Genomic DNA, 19876 nt, shown 5'->3' on the forward strand with positions numbered 1-19876 from the left:
ACTTTGTTACACAGCAATGTTCTCGAACATAGAACTAAAGTGTATGTCATTGGCTCTGTCATAATATAATTTTATGTCATTTGAAGTTTCATAAATCTTTTGATATAAAATTTGCAAAGGGGAAAAAGTTGTCTATCCTACGATATAAGGTGCCATTTCGAAATACTTGGACATTGTCTATCAGAGTACTCTACACTACCATTTTCCAAAAATGTTCACATTCCACATATTCATTAAAAATGTATATAAATTAATAATCAGCCACAATTCCACATGTAACTTACTTACTCCAGAGATTCAAATAAACAAAGGTAAATATGAGGCAAAACTGTTTACTGGTACATGCATCATAACAAACAACATTATCTTGGAGAACAAATGACCCCTTTCAAGAAGCCCAGTCTGAACTCAGCTGAAAAACACTTATACATGTACCTCTGACGATGAGTCTGTATAGTCCTCCATTATTTTGATTCCTCTCGTTATCATAGTAAATCTCGTAGATTCCTTGGTCTGATGTCTGGATTGGGTTTGGGAAGCCGATCTGAGTCTGCCCACCAAATGATGGTAGAACCTCACTTCCATCTTTCCTCCAAGTAATCACGTTGTCACTCACATCAGGACCATAACGACTAGTCATGCTGATCATCACTCCGGTCTCATTCACATTGACTGTCTTTGTAAACGATCCATCACTTGATATGAATTTAGCTGTTAAAAGGGACGATAATGAAAAATTAACCATAATAAAAAAAAATACCTTGAAGACATTACATGTAGCACCTACAAACATGGCATGTGCACTGTAGCCATTTACTCACTAAAGGAAACAATACATTTATATAAGGCTTGCATACATGTACATATTGAAACGAATCCGGGCTAACTTGGCCCACGGGACTACTCGGCCCAGCTGGAAAAACTGGGCCGAGATGTCCCGACCTGATTAATCGATCGAGAGATACCAATGTGTATATGTTTGTGCTCTTTGTGACTTAATAATGCCCTTTCCAACCTAAATCTTTAATGGAATTGTGTTAAATGATACTAATGAAGACAATCTATGACTTATCTTTCGGTCAAATGACAAAAAAAATGACATTTCGGACAATTTACTCACAGCTCGCAATCCGCATTGCCGCACGTACATTAAATGTGCGTTGTATCTACTCGGACCACTGAAATTCATGCAGTGTTTTTGTTGGTAAATTACTGCAAAAATATCATTTTTATCTCGTATGAAGGTCTATTTTTTATTCCTGACACAGATTTCATTATTGAGAAGTCGAATATAGTACATTTTAGACGAGATGGTTGATGTTTGTTCACATTCTTTCGTCCTGGCCATAAATTAGCAGACTACTGCCTAGTGCTACCGCAGCAGCTCAGCTCAGTGTGCAGCTAGCCGTACAGCGCCGCCGGCCGGGTCGGCGGGGGAATTCACTGACTCGGCGCCCGTACCGGGCCGCTGCACTGCATTGCATGATTGTACTGCATTCGATCGAGTGATGCGAGTATAACTAATCAAACTAGATCTATATCTACTGTATTATCATTATTCATTCCGAGTAGAATATCCAATTTGATTTAGTGAGTAAACTAGACCTAGATCTATATCTACTGTAGCTACATCATTATCATATACTAGATTAGTCATTCAGAGTAGAATATTCGATTAATGAAGGAATGGAATTTTTCTTTTTTCATAATCGGATAATCATATTTTACTCCTAAAAGTTAAAGACTTGATAAAATAGCTAGATCTAACGTAAGGGCCTAGCCTAGTACTGTAAGAGAAGTGAGCTGAAGAATCGCCTTCTTATTTTTTTGGAGGGGGCTGCTTCAAAAAAATTCTACGAAAAGAAGGTATTGGCTTCAAGTTTTTTGTATAAATATTGCAGCCCCCACCACCCCCCTAAACAAACAAAAAATCTCCTTTTTGTTCCCTTTTTCTGGGAATCAAAGAGATATATACAAAGCAAAGCAATTAAGACATGATATTGCAATGATGTGCCGGTGCATGGAGGGGCAGGGGCAGAGGCGGCCCTCCCGGGGGGGAGGGGCACAGTGCCCCCACTTTTTCAGATACCCCAAAAGTGCCCCCTTTTAAAAAGGAAAGGTGCCCCTTTTCATTTGACAAGTGCCCCTATTACTTAGTAAAAGTGCCCCTTCCCCCTTTTCACCTCTGACGAGTGCCCTTTTTTATTTTTGACACGTGCCCCTTTTCCTTCGACATGTTCCCATTTTCCTTTGCAATAAGTGTCCATTTTCCATTCTCATGAATCTTGAAATAATCTTGAATAAGTGCCCTTTTTAATCTCTAGTAAGTGCCTCTTTTCAGGTTTCAGAAGTGCCCCTTTTCACTTTTAATAAGTGCCCCCTTTACCTCTGATAATTGCCCTATTCAAAACTGAGAGGTGCTCCTTTTACTGTGACAACTTCCTCTTTTTTCCTTTGTAAGAAGTGCCCCTTCTCCTTTTAATAACTATCCCCCTTTTTTAAACTCGGATGAGCACACCTTTCATTTTAACATGTGCCCCTTTTCCTTATAAGTTCCCCCATTAAAAAGAAAAAGTTCCTTCCCCTTCTCATAACTGCCCCTTTTAAAAATCCGAACGGTGCCCCCTTTTCATTCAACAAATGCACATTTTCCTTTATTATAAGTGCCCCTTTTCATATCTGGTCAATGCCCCTTTTCAATTCTGAAAATTCCCCTTTTAATAATGATACGCGCCCCTTTTCCTTTCTAATAAGGGAACTATCCCCTTTTCACCTCTTATAAATGCCCCTATCAAAATCTGATGGGTGCCCCTTTTCCGTCAACAAATGCCTATTTCCCATTTTCGTAAACGCCTCTGTCATCACTGGTGAGTGCCTCTTTTCAGGTGAAAAAATGCCTCATTTTCACCTCTTATAATAATCCTTTGTACTTTGACACGTGCTCCTTTTCTTTTCTTATAAGTGTCTTATCCCTTTCGATAATTGTCCCCTTTTCATGTATTCATTAAACGTGCCCCTTATTTAAGGCGACTAAGAGCAATTTCCCCCAAAGTTCGCTCGCTGCGCCCGCTCGCATTTAAAGATGATATAATTATGTTACTTATCAAAGGTCTTTTCAGTCTTCCGTTATGAGAATGTGCTTATAACCCCATCACGATTGGCTTTTTTCCTCTTTATAAGATGTAATTTTTCGCACTGCGACCTCATAGATCTTTGAAATTTTTCACGCTCGCTTCGCTCGCTCGTAAATGCATATTCAGACATCACACCCAACTGTAAAGTATGATGCTTAAGCGATATCTTGTATGATGTATGAAGAGAAACAAATTTGAAATCATCCCTGATAATGTAATCACAATGTAGGGGTTTATACCAATGTCTAAAAACTTGTATATTTTCGCTTTGAGATTTCCCACTGTAGGTGCCCTTTTTTTTCTCCAGAAAGTGCCCTTTTTTGTTGGTGCCCCCCACTTTGGAAGTCGCTCGGCCGCCCCTGGGCAGGGGATCTTAATTCTTGTAAGCCTTCTCCTGGACCTTTGGTCAACTGGTCATTAATTTAACCGTTCCTCAAATTTCTAAAAGGCAGCTGCCCCCCCCCCCCCCCCCCACCTCCCATCCATCTCGGTTGGGTATGTAATCAGCAACAGAGGCAAAGATCTATGAGCAAAATCAATTTTTATATTATTTTTTTTTTGGGGGGGGGGGGCTGGGGGTTAACAGATTTATATCTGATATATTGTGTACCTGTATAAATATGTATACTATAAATAAATAATAAATAAAAAAAACAAATTTGCATTACCACAACGTGGCATAAAATTAATACACGATTACACCTGCTTATCATTTGTTATTATGAGTCTGCTTGACGTCATATTGTTGGAATTTGTATCTTGGAATCGTAAACAAATAATGTTTATTGTTATTATGTGTGTTTTTCAAACATGTCCTCCATTTTATTTAATTGTTTTAACTTTGTTTATTTATTTAGGTTTTTTTTTGCCTTGTAACTTGCATATATGAAATAATACGTACCAATACCACAACACAAGGAATGGTGTGGCGTGTCATCTGTACTGGTCTCTGCATGTTACAATTTTTTTGATTTTTTTTTTTTTTTTTTTTTGGGGGGGGGCTGGGGGTTAACGGATTTATATCTGATCTTGTGTACCTGTATAAATATGTATAATATAAATAAATAATAAAAAAAAAAAAAAAATTGCATTACCACAACGTGGCATAAAATTAATACACGATTACACCTGCTTATCATTTGTTATTTTGAGTCAGCTTGACGTCATATTGTTGGAATTTGTATCTTGGAGTCGTAAACAAATAATGTTTATTGCTATTATGTGTGTTTTTCAAACATGTCCTCATTTCTATTTAATTGTTTTAACTTTATTTATTTAGATTTTTTTTTGCCTTGTAAATTGCATATGAAATAATACGTACCAATACCACAACACAAGGAATGGTGTGGCATGTCATCTGCATGTTACAATTTTTTTTGGGGGGGGGGCTGGGGGTTAACAGATTTATATCTGATCTTGTGTACCTGTAAATATGTACATACTATAAATAAATAATGAATTTAAAAAATAAAATTGCATTTCCACAACGTGGCATAATACATAATGGAGACAATGTTGATGATGTAAGGGATGGAGATGATGAGAGGGATTGGTGAGGGATGGAGATGATGAGAGGAATGGAGACGATATTGATAATGAAAGGGATGGAGTAAATGTGAGGGATGGAGATGATGAGAGGGATGGAGAATTGGAGAAGAGGGATGGAGACAATTTTGATGATGTAAGGGATGAAGACGATATTGATGATTAGAGGGATGGAGACGTCTCCATCCCTCCCGTCTCCATCCCTCTCATCGTCTCCATCCCTCTCACCATCTTGTCACCATCTCCATCCCTCCCATCATCTCCATCCCTCCCATCATCTTCATCCCTCACACTGTCTCCATCCCTTACACCGTCGTCATTCCTCACACCGTCTCCATCCCTCTCATCATCTCCATCCCTCTCATCATCTTCATTCCTCACACCGTCTCCATCCCTCACCAATACCTCTCATCAACAGCGTCTTCATCCCTTACATCATCAACATTGTCTCCTTCCCTCCCATCACCTCCATCCCTCACCAATCCCTCTCATCATCTCCATCCCTCTCATCATCTCCATCCCTCCCATCATCTCCATCCCTCTCATCATCTCCATCCCTCTCATCTCCATCCCTCTCATCATCTCCATCCCTCCCATTGTCTCCATCCCTCTCATCCTCTCCATCCCTCTCATCATCTCCATCCCTCTCATCATCTCCATCCCTCTCATCATCTCCATCCCTCCCATCATCTCCATCCCTCTCATCATCTCCATCCCTCTCATCTCCATCCCTCTCACCATCTCCATCCCTCTCATCATCTCCATCCCTCTCATCATCTTCATCCCTCTCATCATCTCCATCCCTCTCACCGTCTCCATCCCTCTCATCATCTCCATCCCTCCCATTGTCTCCATCCCTCTCATCGTCTCCATCCCTTTCACCATCTCCATCCCTCACCAATCCCTCTCATCGTCTCCATCCCTCTCATCATCTCCATCCCTCTCATTGTCTCCATCCCTCCCGTTGTCTACATCCCTCTCATCATCTCCATCCCTCACCAATCCCTCTCATCGTCTCCATCCCTCTCATTGTCTCCATCCCTCCCGTTGCCTCCATCCCTCTCATCATCTCCATCCCTCACCAATCCCTCTCATTGTCTCCATCATCTCCATCCCTCTCATCATCTCCATCCCTCACCAATCCCTCTCATCGTCTCCATCCCTCTCATCATCTCCATCCCTCCCATTGTCTCCATCCCTCTCATCATCTCCATCCCTCTCATAGTCTCCATCCCTCCCGTTGTCTCTATCCCTCTCATCATCTCCATCCCTCACCAATCCCTCTCATCATCTTCATCCCTCTCATTGTCTCCATCCCTCTCATCATCTCCATCCCTCACCAATCCCTCTCATCACCTCCATCTCTCACATTGTCTCCATCCCTCTCATCATCTCCATCCCTCTCATCATCTCCATTCCTCACCAATCCCTCTCATCAACAGCGTCTTCATCCCTTACATCATCAACATTGTCTCCTTCCCTCTCATCATCTCCATCCCTCACCAATCCCTCTCGTCTCCATCCCTCTCATCAAAGAAAGAAGACGATTCGTTGTACCATTATCGACTCTTAATCCTTGTCTGAATTGAGTGTCCCACTCCCGCGCGAAGCGTGGAAGCATTGACGTTTTATAAATTATTAGAGAAAGAAGACAATTCGTTGTACCGTACTCGACTCTTTATCCTTACCTGAATTCGGTTCCATCCCCCCTTCCCGCGCAAAGCTCGGAAGCTTTGATGTTTCATTAAATAATCAGAGAAAGAAGACGATTCGTTTTACCGTTCTCGACTCTAGATCCTTGTCTGAATTGAGTGTCCCGCTCCCGCGCGAAGCGTGGAAGCATTGACGCTTTATAAATTATTAGAGAAAGAAGACAATTCGTTGTACCGTTCTCGACTCTTTATCCTTACCTGAATTCAGTTCTGTCCCCCCTTCACGCGCGAAGCGCGGAAGCTTTGATGTTTCATTAAATAATTAGAGAAAGAAGACGTTTCGTTGTACCGTTCTCGACTCTTAATCCTTTTTCTTCCTACGTCCTCTTCCTTTTTTCTTTTTTCTTTTTTTTTTTTTTGGGGGGGGGGGCGACCGCCCCCACTGCCCCCCCCCCCCTGGCTACGCGCCTGCCCCTCCAACATAAAAGAAGGCGATTCTTCAGCTCACTTCTCTTACAGTACTAGGCTAGGCCCTTACGTTAGATCTAGCTATTTTATCAAGTCTTTAACTTTTAGGAGTAAAATATGATTATCTGATTATGAAAAAGAAAAATTCCATTCCTTCATTAATCGAATATTCTACTCTGAATGACTAATCTATGATAATGATGTACATGTAGCTACAGTAGATATAGATCTAGGTCTAGTTTACTCACTAAATCAAATTGGATATTCTACTCGGAATGAATGATGATAATACAGTAGATATAGATCTAGTTTGATTAGTTATACTCACATCACTCGATCGAATGCAGTACAATCATGCAATGCAGTGCAGCGGCCCGGTACGGGCACCGAGTCAGTGAATTCCCCCGCCGACCCGGCCGGCGGCGCTGTACGGCTAGCTGCACACTGAGCTGAGCTGCTGCGGTAGCACTAGGCAGTAGTCTGCTAATTTACGGCCAGGACGAAAGAATGTGAACAAACATCAACCATCTCGTCTAAAATGTACTATATTCGACTACTCAATAATGAAATCTGTGTCAGGAATAAAAAATAGACCTTCATACGAGATAAAAATGATATTTTTGCAGTGATTTACCGACAAAAACACTGCTCGAATTTCAGTGGTCCGAGTAGATACAACGCACATTTAATGTACGTGCGGCAATGCGGATTGCGAGCTGTGAGTAAATTGTCCGAAATGTCATTTTTTTTGTCATTTTACCTAAAGATAAGTTATAAATTGTCTGCATTGGTATCATTTAACACAATTCCATTAAAGATTTTGGTTGGAAAGGGCATTATTAAGTCACAAAGAGCACAAACATATACACATTGGTATCTCTCGATCGATTAATCAGGTCGGGACATCTCGGCCCAGTTTTTCTAGCTGGGCCGAGTAGTCCCGTGGGCCGAGTTAGCCCGACTCCATTGAAACGTCCATGGTAACGCATGTAGAGCACCGACAAGTCACACATGCGCACTACTCACAAACAGCATCGGTATGGTTAAACTTCAACGGGTTTTTAAAGGTTTTTCCAGTAGTGTAAATGGTAGTAAAAAAAAATTGAATAATTTTTCAAATTTCAAAATATATAAAGCAATTGAAAAATAGTGTGGCAATGACGTCACAAATTGATTTTCTAAGTTCCATGATTTTTCATACTTTTTAAAAAAATCATAACTTCCTTATTAGTTATCTGATTTTACACAAATTTGTTTTTCTCAGTTTCTCTTGTTTTTTCTGCATTTATTAAAAGCAAATTATTTTTGGAGTGGGCTTAACCTTTAATACTATCAATACTTAAATTGACATCATCATGACCTCACATGGAATGCTCATAAAGTCAGAACTTTGTTTTGACTACTTCACAACAGAAAGCTAATTCTTAGTACCTTGTATACATTGCAGAATAAAATTAAGGAAATCTTATACTTATCTAACAATAATAATCTTACCATCATTTCGTTGGAAAAATGTAGTAACACTTGTAACATCTCGATCAGGTTTAGAAGCCTCACAGTAGAAAGGACCGAAACCATCATTATTCCATCCATCTCCTGTAGGGAATATGACCCGTCTGACGTTTGGCAATGAGTGTCCTACATCTGCTGGTGGTGATCTGTCTGTTGTTATGGGTGCCGATCGACCAAATGATAGTGTAGCGTCTGCATCTGGTACACTGGGGTAACATTGATACTGACCACTAGATGAACCTACATTTGTGTATCCTATGGTCAGCACAGTGATATGAACAACCTCACCTACAACATAAAAAATACACAGAAATTCATTGTTGCTGGATACATCAACTTTAGAGTACAGTACATGTTCATCTCCCCCTTCACACATTAAGACACATGGATTTGATCGACTCAATTTATGATTAAAATTAGAAGCTTACTGCTGCATTTATGATGCATCCAGAATGCAAATAGACATAATTAGTGAAAATCATAATTTGTGTGCAGAGTTGTAGAACGGTAGAACCACATCATTAGTACTTAGAGAGCTGGAAAATTACATAACTGCCATTGAGATATTACACTTGTTAATACAACAAGTTTAGTCTTAGTCTGCAAGCAGAGACCCTAATTTGACACTTTATCAAAAAATCATTGTGCCTTAAGAGAAGCCTAGCTACCTAGGTTAAAACCGAAAGTCTGCGAAATATACCTCAAAGACTGGTAAGATGGCATTTTAAAAAGGGTGGGGGTAAGTGCGAAGTACACATGTGCATACGTGAGGTGATATTTGAACGCGCACGTGCGCGTAAACACAAGTACGTACGTTTAGTTTTAGTTTATAGGCGTTTTTCATTCACAACTTGCTAGGCCGTCGTCTCTTTCCAAAATTATTAATTTATTGAATTTTCTCTCTAAAAAAAAGTTATAGAGTCTAAAAAGAAAAAAAGAGGAAGGAAAGAGGATGGAAAGAGAAAGAATCCTAAAAATAGTCATTTATGACATGAAATTGTACATATATGTATATATATAAATAATTCATAAAATAGTGTGTGGCAAAAATAGTCAACTGTGACTGATTGCCAAACAAAAACAAATCAAGAAGAAGAAGAAGAAGCGTCAATATAGAGCAGCTATAGTACATGGCCTATGGTAATCTTATAGTGCAGACTCTCTTTTACGACTGACCAGGGTTTGTGCTTACAGACTAGTTTAGTCTTAGGAATGTATGTACATGTAGGTACATTTGTACACTATTCCTAACCCTTTGTTGATCAGGAACTTTATGCAACTTAAAGGTAATACAAAGTTTTGGTATGGGGTCATGAATTTGGTTCTAATGAACATATTGGAAGCATATTTGATCCTACAATATTCAGTGATCGTTGTCACGGTTGAATTCGAGTCTAAAATTATAAAATTGTAAATTATAAACTATTTATGTTGTATAGCTCCCTCTCAAGGTCAAGATATTAATTAAGTTATAAAACAATGAGTCTTGACAAAAATCTACCAATTAGCTATTCCCATTAGGTATATCACAACTACATATTCTGAGATTTTCAGGGTCGTAGCTACCATTGTACGGCCGTAGGCGCTATTTGAAATTTTTCTCGAAAGCAGAAGTGTTTTAGGGGCTAAATTTTCTAGTGCTTATAATATATCCACAGGGGCATCTAAATATATCAAAATTGTAAAGAATTACTATCCAGCCAATTTTCAAAATTTCCCAAAACTTTGTATTACCTTTAACAAATATCCATATCAGAACTAATTACCCCTATGCATGTAGTTTATAAACACTTTAGTGAATAAGACAAAAAATAAAGTATAGAAATAGTCCAATGAAAAGAAGGCTTTCTACTAAAACACACTGACATATAACTAAACATATCATTCTACAGTACTCCAAAATTATACCATTAACTAGACAACGTCCAACTAAAACATAGCAGCCTTCACCTACAAAATTAGTAAAAGACTTGATATAATATTATGGGCATAGTCAGGGGGGGCGGGGGGGGGGGGGGGTGGGTGCAGTCGCCCCCCCCCCCACCTAACAAAAACAAAAAAAAAAACAACAACAACAACAAAAACGCCGCCCAAAAAAGAGAGAGAGAGAAGAGAAAAAAGTAAAAAGACGTAGGAAGAAAAAGGAGCAGACAAATAAACATTTTTGAAAATTCAGACAAGAATTAAGAATTAAGAGTTGAGAACGGTACAACGAATAGTCTTCTTTCTCTAATAATTTAATGAAACATCAAAGCTTCGCGCGGAGAGGGGGGGGGGGGGACTGAATTAAGACAAAGATTAAGAGTCAAAAACGGTACAACAATCGTCTTCTTTCTCTAATAATTTAATGAAACGTCAAAGCTTCCGCACTTCACCCACCCCCCCTAGGGAGCACGAAATCTGTAAGTGATTCCCAGGCTTCACGTGCTCACTACCGCCTCCCTAAAATAAAATCCTAGCTACGCGCTTGTATAAGTATATGGCAAAAGTTTTGACAGGTAGAAATCAGTATCCCTTGCATGACATGTACATTTTTGCATGAGATTGGTGTTTCCCTTTAATTTCAAACTTCATATTATTTTCTTCCACAAATACAGTTCAGTCTCAGATCAAATACACAAAATTGTTTGCATGTACAGTGAGTAGGCTTTACAATGTACAACACACCGTAGCGCTTTTACCAAACAGGAAAAGAACAAAGATCAGAAATGTAAGACTTTACCCAAACCTATGAGAATTAATCACTGTAATAAAATATGATTGCTACCACCTCTGACATATGACAGCAAGATGAATGAGCAAATCAGTTTCAATGAATTTCAGTCCTTTTTACAATTGTTACAGCATATTCTCATTCTCCCCCACCCCCTTTATTTCTGTGAATACATGCCTCAATAAATGCCTCTCTAATCTTTAACTCTTTGGTTGCGTTCTTCACCTCTCTGCGTGGTCAATAGTTTTCCACACGTGCTATTTTGCACAAAACAATAGGCATCAATTGACGGAAAGATTGCTTTGAGCAACACAATGTCTATGGTAGTTGGTACACAACAATTTTTTTTTTAATTCTGTGCTGTTTTTATCACTGATTAGCTATTAATTAATATGGGATATTTTAATTTGAACTTTTTATGGAATATTTAGTCTATTTCAATCATCATGTTTTTTTAAACAAATGGTAGAGTTTTCTGTTTTCAAGCACTAGACCACACAAATATCATAAACAATTTGGCAATTCCTAAATTCCCATACAGTACGTGGGTGATGAATACAATTTAAAAAAATTAATACATTTCCAATTTGTCCAATTTTCTTCAAAATTTTACCAATATGCTCTTTTGGTATTTAATAATAATAATAATTAATCACATTTATAATGCGCCTAATACTTTGTTTCTAGGCGCAGCACATATTATTTCCCCGGTCATCGGATCAGGCTTACCCGCAACACGATTTATGCACTTTTCCCACTCCCTTGGGAGCTTTCCAGCCAGTCGCCATTTCACAAGCGCCACTTGCTAATCCAACCACAGTTACTTTCGCATTCTAGTGGGTACCCATTTAACACCTGGGTGGAGAGTGGCAAATGTAGAACAATGTCTTGCCAAAGGACATAAAGTGCCGCGGCGGGACTTGAACTCGGACCTTGTGATCCAAAGTCCAGTGACATATCCATTGACCACGACACCTCTAGAGCAGCCTGCTACTAAAGGGAAGGGCCACCCTGATATTACATGTACAGTGTACGTTGATTTTAATAAGCGGGGGAAATGAGAGAAACAAATAAGTGAAAGTTTGAGCAATAGCCGATTAAAAATAGGAAAATTATGAATTGTTTAAGGTGCAATCAATTTAACACAAATTGACAACTGCATTTCCCCTTTAAAGGGATCGTTTTACAATGTTAAATCTGAGATACACGCGGTCCTACATGTTACCAGTGTCTGTGATAATTATGGTGTAATATTGAGGCCCTAAAAAGATCGCGCTTCAATATTAATCAAGAAGTGCCTCAAAACAGTAAAAATCTTTGAGTGACCGGTTTTACCATACTCGTTTTTCCCCATAGACTGTAGTGTTATGAAAACCGTTCAGCGAACGGTTTTCAAAATTTGTAATTCCAATCATTAATATCTTGATAATCAGACAGGCGATCGGCTTGTAAAAGTCATGGAGTTTCAGACTGACCTAAAGGTTCATAATTATCATTGCAGCATGAGCTAAATCAAGGATTATTTCTAAAGGATCTAAGACAAAGTTACCGGATCCCTTTAAGATTGAATTAAGACATGTAAAAACATGCACCCCATGCCGAATCAAACTTGTTTTATAGATCATGTTTAAAAATCCTAACTTCCTTAACCTTTATTGACCTTCTTATCTCATCAGATTTTCTTACACTTTAACACACTGTATTTTCTTAAATATCATCATAACTTATATGTAATATTGGGTTGCACTTCCCTGTTTATGTTTTATAGTATCTTTTTCACAGCCATCTTAGAAAAATCTCAAATATCCAATACTACAGATCCTCCCCCGGCATCATGTAAAATAATCTGTATCAGAGACCAGGAATCAATTTCAATTTGTCTGAGTCCTGACCCCCTTTTTTTTTCCTTGGAGGGGGAGGGGGGAGTCTATAATTAGATGTAGGTGAAAACTGATGACTAAATAACTCTATCAAATGAGAATAAACACTGATTTTACAATAAATCAACACTTTGGGAATTTGGGATCACAATAATTGTGAAAATCATTTTTTCACAAAAGCTCAAATCTGGATTTCCAAGATTCCTGGAAATGTAAGAATAGCAGAATACCTTAGTTTCTCTCTCTCTCTCTCTCTCTCTCTCTCTCTCGCACACACACTCTTTCCTCGATCCCCCTCTCTCTCTCTCTCTATATTTCTCTCCCAATTTCTCCTTTTTTCTCTCTCCCCCCCCCCCCCCCCCCTCTCTCTCTCAATTTCCCTTTTTCCCCTTTCTCTCTCTCTCTTTCTCCCCCTTCTCTCCCTCCCTCCCTCTCTCTCTCTCTTATACCCTTTTCTAACTGCACCGATTTTCATCGGATGCATCCGGACGCATCCGATGAAAGTGGCAGTTAGAAAGCAACAGAGGAGAAAAAGGCGATTAAATAGCCGATGAAAAGAAGAGAAATAGGCGATTATATTCTCATTCTATCGGTGTGACACCGATGAAACGTGCAGTTAGAAAACGTTCGGGAGAAAAAGGCGATTAAAACAGCGATTAAAATGGTCAATGGTCGCAGTATACGCGCGCTTTATCGTAACCAGCTGTGTTTGTTGACTTATGGTTGAACATGCTGCATGCTAGCTACATGGGGCGCGGGCTTAATAATTGCGCAATAATTCTTCACTTCCGGCAAGGGCTCGCCACAGCGAGTGAATTTCACCGGCAGTTAGAAAGCGACAGGGGGAAAACTGCGGTTTCACCTTTGTTTACATTTAAGGAAAATTCAATCGGTATTTTCTTCGGTGTGACTCCGATAGAAGCCAGTTAGAAAGCAGTATCACCCTCTCTCTCTTTCTTTCTCTCTTCTATCTCTCTACACCTTTCTTTGTATCTTTGCATATTAATCTCTTCCTCCCCACCCCCCCTTTTTTTCTCTATTTCTTCGTTTCTCTCTCTCTCTCTTCCCTCTCTCTCTCTCTCTATCTTCCCTCTCTCTCTCTCTCTCTCTCTCTTGAGTCTCTTCCCTCTCTCTCTCTCTCTCTCTCTCTCTCTCTCTTTACTAGTTTATCAGATCAATAAATGAGCTTTTCCAAAGCTAAATAAATGAGGCACAAGGGTAAAGACATTGCCATACACAATGAAGGTTGATTTTTTTTAAAGTAGTTGCGATATCATGATTCTCTGTCTTATCAAATGCGCTGAAGGAACACCATTTGAACCTGAACAATTTATTCCTTTTACAAAGGTCTAAATGGCATGATTGTGATGATAACAAAGAGAGAATTGAAGGCAGATTTTATTTCATTGACAAAGCTGGTTTTCAATGGCAAGCTTGAGTAATTTGCATTCAACAAAGAAGGGGAAAAATCTCATTCAGACTTTAATAATAACCTCTTGAATTTAATAGCAGTAGGGAAGCAATGAAGCAATTGTAATGATACCAAAGAACAAACACATATCAGCGTGTGAAAACCTGGGCCAGAATATTAAATCAGATTCCAATTGCAGTAAAGGAGCTTGAAAAATCACTATTCAGTGCGACCCAGAAAAAACGAAACCAAAAATTATTGATGTTTTATCATAACTTAATCACAATTATAATCAATAAATGACACATATTTGTAAAGCTTAGGTCCTCCTCTTTCATTTGATACAACTCATATGATGCATATTTCACGCATGAGTGATAAAAAATTATTTGAAGGAAGGAAACCAAAAAGTCATTTGGCGGGCGGTATCTGAATTTCAAAGAAAAATTCACATTTCCAGAAAAGATCAGTTTCTGCCCTTACCTACGACACTTCAATCAGGAAAAATGAGCAAGGAATGACAAAGTTCTGTTTGTCTAAAATGATGCTTGCATTTCCATAATTTGATTTACAATGTTTGTTTTCACTGGCCGCTGCTGTAGCAACAAGTAGAATTGACAAAAGACTGAACTCTGTTTCATTGACAATCAGCCATGCATGAAGTCTTTCGTCTATGTCTGATCGTCAACGAAACAGAGTTCGGAGCCCCTGGGTTTAGAAACTGCCTATGGTCAGGGGTACTGTAGGTCACTTTCCAGCAAGCATGGATCTCTGGAGTCTGTTAGACTCTGACCTGTGTCCAAGTGGTCAAATTCAGAATGTTGAACATATTCTGAATGAGTGAGTTGTAGCAGAACCCTCACTGATATTGACCACCCACAAGCAGTGTAATTTTTAAACAATGGTCAATTTTAAATAGGTATGGTTGATATACAAAATGATAATAACACACCTGTAATACCCCTAGAAAATTTAGACTGAGCACTACTTTCTGGATGGCTAACATAGCATAAGGTTATGATGTTCATGTTTATTGTCTGTCAAAAGGTAAATGAAATTTGTAGTCTTTACATTTACTTTCCTCCTCCTCCTCCTCTTTTTCCTCCTCTTTTTTCTCCTCCTCCTCCTCCTCCTCCTCCTCCTTCTTCTTCTTCTTCTTCTTCTTTTTCCTCCTCTTTTTTCTCCTCCTCCTCCTTCTTCTTCTTCTTCTTCTTCTTCTTCTTCTTCTTCTTCTTCTTCTTCTTCTTCTTCTTCTTCTTCTTCTTCTTCTTCTTCTTCTTCTTCTTCTTCTTCTTCATCTTCTTTCAGACCACCGTTGGCGTTCTATCGTACAGTGTGCTACTAGCGCAAGTAAAAAGACTCAACAAGAACTCGGTCAGTCCACTTCTAAATATACAATGTAGACCACTACTTTGGTGGGGTATTGTAAAGTTAAGCACCACATTAATATCTGACACTATCAATTATCACTGCGAGTATATTACGGAGGTTATCAGCAAACTTTACAACACTGTCTAGAAAGAAAAACACAGAGCGTGACTGAACGGAATTCCGGAATAGCCTTTGCTTACATTTTACACCGCCACTACTACTGGCAGTCACTCTCACTGCGATTCGATGCCAAGCTTTTCTTCCACTTACCGTTCATGAAGCGTGGGAAACAGAGCAGAAACTGCAGAAACAGCACGGCATAAAACTTGTCCATCCTGTTCATTCACCTGGGTCACCGATATGTCCTATTAGACTGTAGCTCATAACACCGATAGGCAACTCATATCCTTCTTCTTTCTTAAGAAAACGCATTATGAATAAATTAGGTACATTTACTTCCTTGTTGAGAAACCTCACGTCAAGACCGCATTTATTTGCACAAACCATAACCTATATACACAGGAGCCAAGGGGGGGGGGGGGGGGGGTTCAAATAGGGACTGTCCGGGTTACTAGTGTGAGTAGATTTTGGTGTACACAGTGCATGAGAAGGTGATGTATTTTATATAGTGTACAATGATGATCGTGCACTACGTAGCATAAATGTGTTTTTGAATCCGTAATATAGGCCCTAATATTCGTTGATTCCCATTTTCAGAAATACGTATACACAGTATCTTTCTGATTGTTCGGCCTTAACTTTAAATGAAGGAGAATCGGCAATGAATAACTCACTGGGTAATTCATTGATTAAATCTCTTTTCAGTAGGTTCGCGCTACGAGAATGTATGTTTATCGATGAGCATTGACCTTTAATCGTGGAGTCGTGGTTCAGCCCTTCAGCTGATGGGTTTGTTCCAATCAATTTGATAACAACCTTTTGGTTTTTTCAATACATATGTAATTATTATAACTTATTAAGCTATCTTCATACCAAACGAAATTTATGATTCCAACATACAAGAAGGCAATGTTTATTACCTTAATTCAACTTTTAAATTCAATTTATTTACTCACTAAAACCACATAAAATACAAATACAAGTAAAAAAAAAAAAAAAAATACAATAATATAAAATTATAAACCTCTAAATTGGCAATAAATACAAGTAATAACTTCGTTTTTAAATGAGTTGGGAAAAAAATAATGAAAAGTTAACAATCCCTACAATTAAACAAGAATATTATAAGTTACTAATTTACCCTCTAAAAATCGAGGGCCGGGGAAAATACAATACAACCCCAATATTAGGTGTTTGGCAAAAATACAGCTTACACATGAAAAAGTAAATAGAGAAAGGGGATGAGAGAAGGACAAGGAAGTGCAAGAACGAAAGAGAGAGAGCGAGATGAGAAGAAGATATGCAGAGAGTGGGCAAGAGAGAACATAGACTCGAAAATGACATTTTTCAGAAAGATATACCTAACGGCCAGGAGAAACATAAAACGGGTATACAGTTTCTATTGCTGTTATCATATAGAAAGTACCCTTTCCTGTGTTTGTTTTACCAAGTATCTAGTTCCTGTGATATGCGAATCTTGTGATTTGTTATCATCATAAAAAAAACTACAGCCCGCAGTGTGTGTGTTATTTATGTATGCCTTTATACCCGTTGTTCTTCCACCTGGCTGTTTATAATATCTTTCTGAAAAAATGCATGATATAAAGTCAGTGGTACATAATTTCTCAGTCGGGCCTAATCTGACATCATTTCCGATGTTGACGTTGATATTTTTCTGAAGTTATTCATGTTGTCTCGCTGTAATTCCTGTCTTCTTCATCTTTGTCAAAATATATTCTAGTAATCATAAATCTTTCCCCATGAAATCGCAATGCTGTTCCATCATCATCACCTGTGAAAATCACGTATGGTTATATTAATAATAAATCATGAGAAACAATATAATGTACTTAATTTCTAAGATACTGTTTGGTGTTCTTTGTCTTGATAGAGAAAGCGCGATGGCTTAGTGGTATAGGGTAGTAGTTTCGTGACCGGGAGGTCCCGGGTCGAAGCACTATAGTGCCCTTCAGTAAGGCATTAATGCTCCTATACCAATTAGTCACTCGGAGAGGACCTATGCAACAGCCGATCCTTTGGTTGCTTACTACCAATCAACCAAAATACGCTTTCTTCGGCAGTCAGGTTAAACAAAGAAACAAAGACTTCCTGAAATCACATAGATTGAAACGATTTTCTCGTTATAGGACTCTCCCCCCTCTCTCTCTCTCTCTCTCTCTCTTCGCCTTCGCTCCCTTTATCTTTTCCTCTCTCTGTAATGCAGGCGCGGATGGACGGGGGGGGGGGTGGACGGGCCCGGCAGCCCCCCCCCCCCCTCTTAAAAAAGGGGAAAGGGAATGGAGAAGGAAAAGGGAAGAAAGGAGGGCTAAAAATACGAATTAGAAGTGGACCCAGGGCACTCACTTATCCGTATATAGGTCAAGGCCCGCGGTCGGCCGTGCAATACTCCGAGATACCCAAGCCAAGCTCGAGCTAGATGTAAATAAAGGTAAACTTAAAGACATTAAATTATGACATATTGTCATGATTGTATTCTCTACTTATTTCTTCTTTATCTATTTTTTGTAATTTAAAATATCTACTCTAATGTTTCTTCTTTCCTCTTGATAATATTTCAGCAACGAATTGAGAGTTTTGGTAGATATCTTGGTTGTATTTATAGCAATAACTCCTGAGCATAATGATGACGTATTGCAAAAGATAATTAAGTTAATAAGAATATGAATAAGAATAACACATAATTATAAGAATAACAATATAAATAATAATATCAATAATGATAATAATTACGATATAACTATCATAGCAACAACAAAATATAATAATGATAATAATAATGATTATTATGATACTACTGGGGGAAGGGGAAGGAGAAGAATAATTTCCGCGATATTAATGATTATGTTCTCTGTTATTGAGGCACACTGGCGTACTGATGGGGGTGGGGCCGGGGGTGGGGCTTGACTAACGCTAAAATTAAACCATGACTTATTTTCAATTCCATACAAGTGATGTATGTTCGTGATATCACATGATTTTCAACAAAATGCGCGTTTCTCCATTTCTGTTGCAAACTGACACAATCATTCCAAAATAGCCAGGAAGAGCATATGTTTGTTATAGTCACTAATGGGCCTTATAGTGGCAACTATAACAGTGACATTAGTAAAAATTAAAAAAAAATAAAATTAAAAAAAAATACTTCCCCGGAGCTACAACTGAATTCGGACAAGGACGTGATACAACGAATCATCTTCTTTCCCTAATAATTTAATGAAACGTGAAAGCTTCCGCGCTTCGCGCGGGATGGGCGAAAAATAGTTCAGACAAGGATTAAGAGTAATGATTTATTAAAACGTCAAAGCTCTCGCGCTTCGCGCGGGAGGGGGGGGGGGACTGAATTCAGACATGCATTAAGAGTTGAGAACGGTACAATGAATCGTCTTCTTTCTCTAATAATTAAATGAAACGTCAAAGCTTCCGTAAACATTTCGTAGACATTGGGACATTGGCAGTAATATATTTGTCGGTAATTGGTGGCTCGTTTTGTCGGTAATCGGTGGCCTCTACACGCCCCCCCCCCGACCCCTCGCCCAACAAAAAAAGGTCTATCGACGCCCCTGATAACAACACAGTTTATACACTCGAGATAATTTTTGAAATTACTACTGGTGAAGTACCGGTCCACCGTCTTTGTGCATTGTGCAGCAACGAAGCATATACAACGTCTCACGACGTGACAGATCACTTTTTTCTAACTTCTAACCAATCAGAAAGCCCCGTTTTTTCCAGGAAATGCCGGTGGACATTGATGTGCCAAAATAATGTGGTTCTCAAATTGCAAAAGATCACTACTCTTGGAGGGGGTAGGAGAAAGCAATTTTACGTCATTTTACTCCAGGAAGTGCCTGAAAATGCGTCTAATGTGGTTCTAAAATTACAAATGCTTCCTACTCACCCCCGCTTGGTCGCTCCGCTACCTCGCCGCTAAAGCCTCGCTCTGTCGCTTTATCGTTTATATTTCACCCCATGCCATTTTGTGCCCCCCCCCCCCGTAAGAAATTTCTGGATCCGCCACTGATGCCCATACCCCTTGAGCTTCGGGGGCT

At 39.0% G+C, this 19876-nt stretch overlaps 1 protein-coding gene across 1 annotated transcript in view; it reads right to left on the bottom strand.

Annotated features, from left to right (window-relative positions):
- Positions 1–16210, bottom strand: part of LOC587101 (receptor-type tyrosine-protein phosphatase U) — a 57626-nt gene extending 41416 nt beyond the window's left edge. Inside the window, exons 1-3 of the mRNA XM_030990124.1 lie at positions 15957–16210; positions 8294–8599; positions 436–711 (exon numbers count right to left, since the gene is read on the bottom strand). Coding sequence (XP_030845984.1) covers positions 436–711; positions 8294–8599; positions 15957–16029 — 655 coding nt within the window. The 5' untranslated portion in view covers positions 16030–16210. The remainder of the gene's footprint in view (positions 1–435; positions 712–8293; positions 8600–15956) is intronic.
- Between the last annotated feature and the right edge of the window lie 3666 nt (positions 16211–19876).

Source organism: Strongylocentrotus purpuratus, unplaced genomic scaffold, assembly GCF_000002235.5.
Source record: "Strongylocentrotus purpuratus isolate Spur 01 unplaced genomic scaffold, Spur_5.0 spur5_contig_843, whole genome shotgun sequence".
NCBI classification, from domain to species: Eukaryota; Metazoa; Echinodermata; class Echinoidea; order Camarodonta; family Strongylocentrotidae; genus Strongylocentrotus; species Strongylocentrotus purpuratus.